Source organism: Pteropus medius, unplaced genomic scaffold (genome assembly GCF_902729225.1).
Source record: "Pteropus medius unplaced genomic scaffold, Ma_sr-lr_union100, whole genome shotgun sequence".
In the NCBI taxonomy this organism is placed as follows: domain Eukaryota; kingdom Metazoa; phylum Chordata; class Mammalia; order Chiroptera; family Pteropodidae; genus Pteropus; species Pteropus medius.
The window spans coordinates 7,048,217-7,050,786 of NW_024351647.1; the positions used below are offsets into that span (position 1 = coordinate 7,048,217).

Below are 2,570 nucleotides of genomic sequence, written 5' to 3' on the forward strand. Positions count from 1 at the left end.
AAAATTCCAAGTTAATGTGGTAAGTCCTGTAGTAGAGGTCTGAACAAAATGCTTTTCATTACACCTGGATGTTCTGCATTGTTTTATGCTTCTCAGATCATGTGTTAGGTATCTATGGCCATGCTTCTCAAATTAACTTAGTGAAAAACCAATTGTTTTCCCTCAATCCGTCATGAATTGGAACAATAGTAAATACAAAATGACATACTTGGATTTTTCTGTGAAGTAAATTGCTAGAGAAGATTATAAACACCCTCAATTTCTGCACCTAGCATGATGCAAACTGGTAACAGACAATTTATGGACTTGTCTTCTGCATGGGCCACTTTTTCATTGCTTCAGGGAATCCAGATAGGAATAAATCATAATCCTTGCTTTCAAGAAGGTTACAGTCTAGTTAGTAAGTTAAAACTATACTCAGTTTAATAAAATCCCAGAGATAGTAAAATAAATGCTGGTAATATAAAGCGAGACCTCACAGAAAATGTTAAGATTTAATGAACCTTGAAGGTAAAGATATTCCAGAAGTAGGAAGTCAGGAAAAAGCATCTGTTTGCCAGAATAAGGCTTGTGGTCATGGTAGTGGATGAAATCATTGAAGAGTGGTGAAGAGTCTGTGAGACTGGAGTCAGGCTATTTTAGCCTTGAACCAAAAATCAAAAGAATTTGGGATTGAATTTCTATTATCCATGTTGACCAATCTTGTGTCTCATGAACAATATCATAGTGTCCACCCTCGGAGGAAGTATAGGGGTATTAAATTCAGAGAAAACCTGGATGTTACACTAGTAATAATAAATATTAGTAATAATAAGTTCAGACTCCATAGCTGAGGAAAACACTTAAGTAATATTTGAAATAAATATGTTTTCAGAGGTGGGGAATGAGAAGAAAAAAGAAGGATCTGTCAGATTTATAGGCTTGCGAGAGATTGCAATAGTGTTAGTTCTATGTGACTGAAATAGGATATTAGTTCTGAAGCAAAAATCAAAAGATTGGAGGTTGAATTCCTGTTACTCATGTTGACCATCTTGTATCTCACGAGTACTATCATGGGATCAGCTCCGGGAGAAACAGAAGGTATTAAATAAAGAGACAACGTTGTGGTAGAGAACAACTCCATATGAAAGCTGCCAATTTTTTTGTGATCACATTTCAGAGGACCTCAGCGAATCAGGTCAGTTTTATTGCTAAATTAAAGAAAAGATTTCAAAACTTTGATATCTCTCTAATTTATTACCTAACTATCATAATTTACATTTTCAGGTAGCAATGTTGACCAAGCCAATGGATGGAGCAAATCACTCCGCAGTGTCACAGTTTGTGTTTCTGGGACTCACCGATACTTGGGAGATCCAACTCCTCCTCTTTGTGTTCTCCTCCACACTTTATGTGGCAAGCATGATGGGAAACTCCCTCATTATGCTCACTGTGACTTCTGACCCTCACTTACACTCCCCCATGTACTTTCTGTTGGCTAATCTTTCCATCACTGACCTGGGAATTTCTTCTGCCATGTCTCCCAAGATGATTTATGACCTTTTGAGAAAGCATAAAGTCATCTCCTTTAGTGGCTGCATCACTCAAATCTTCTTCACCCATGTCATTGGTGGTGTGGAGATGGTGCTACTCATAGCCATGGCCTTTGACAGATACGTTGCCATATGTAAGCCTCTTCACTACCTGACCATCATGAGCCCAAGGATGTGCATCTTCTTTTTAGTGGCTGCCTGGATGACTGGCCTCATTCACTCCACAGTTCAATTGGCTTTTGTGGTAAACTTGCCCTTCTGTGGTCCTAATGTGTTAGATAGCTTTTACTGTGACCTTCCTGGCTTCATCAAACTTGCCTGCACAGACACCTACCGACTAGAGTTCATGGTAATAGTGAACAGTGGATTCATGTCTATTGGCGTCTTCTTCATACTGATCGTTTCCTATATTATCATCATTCTCACTGTTCAGAAACACTCTTCAACGGGTTCATCCAAAGCTCTGTCCACACTGTCAGCCCACATCACCGTGGTCGTCCTGTTCTTTGGTCCTTTTATATTTTTCTATATGTGGCCATCTCCCTCCACACACTTGGATAAGTTTCTGGCCTTCTTTGATGCAGTTCTCACTCCTTTCCTAAATCCTATCATTTACACATTCAGAAACAAAGAAATGAAGGTGGCAATGAGGAGAGTATGCAGACAGCTACTGCATTACAGGAAGATCTCTTGAGTGATGTCTGTATTGGGAAGAGCCCTCGTTGATTACTGATGGTTAAACTCTGAGGAAAGCTTTTGTTTGTTCTACTTTGATTTGATTATACACACTGATATTGAGTCCAATTTGTCTTTCACTCAAGAGGGAGGGACATTTACTTTTAGAAAGAGAGAGTTACATATAAAGTATTTGTTAAGCAAAGATTGTAATTTCCAGTCTAAACTCCTAAGGAATAATATTTATATATAATAATTTTTACAACCATATAGACAGTAGTCCCCTTTAAGGTCATAGAACATGAATAAGTATCTGTAATCCATCCTAATCCAGTATGACTTCATCTGAAGTGGTTACATTTG

The 2,570-nt window shown here is 38.2% G+C and overlaps 1 protein-coding gene across 1 annotated transcript; it reads left to right on the forward strand.

The window, feature by feature from the left end:
• The first annotated feature begins 1,287 nt into the window (after window positions 1–1,287).
• LOC120587126 (olfactory receptor 4F3/4F16/4F29-like) lies at window positions 1,288–2,226 on the forward strand. The gene has a single exon (XM_039843806.1). It carries the CDS (start codon window positions 1,288–1,290, stop codon window positions 2,224–2,226), a length of 939 nt encoding a protein of 312 aa, XP_039699740.1.
• Window positions 2,227–2,570: the final 344 nt, after the last annotated feature.

What these genes read in the sequence shown, in the direction of transcription:
- LOC120587126 (XM_039843806.1), top strand. Translation starts at nt 1,288, where the DNA reads ATGGATGGAGCAAATCACTCCGCAGTGTCACAGTTTGTGTTTCTGGGA.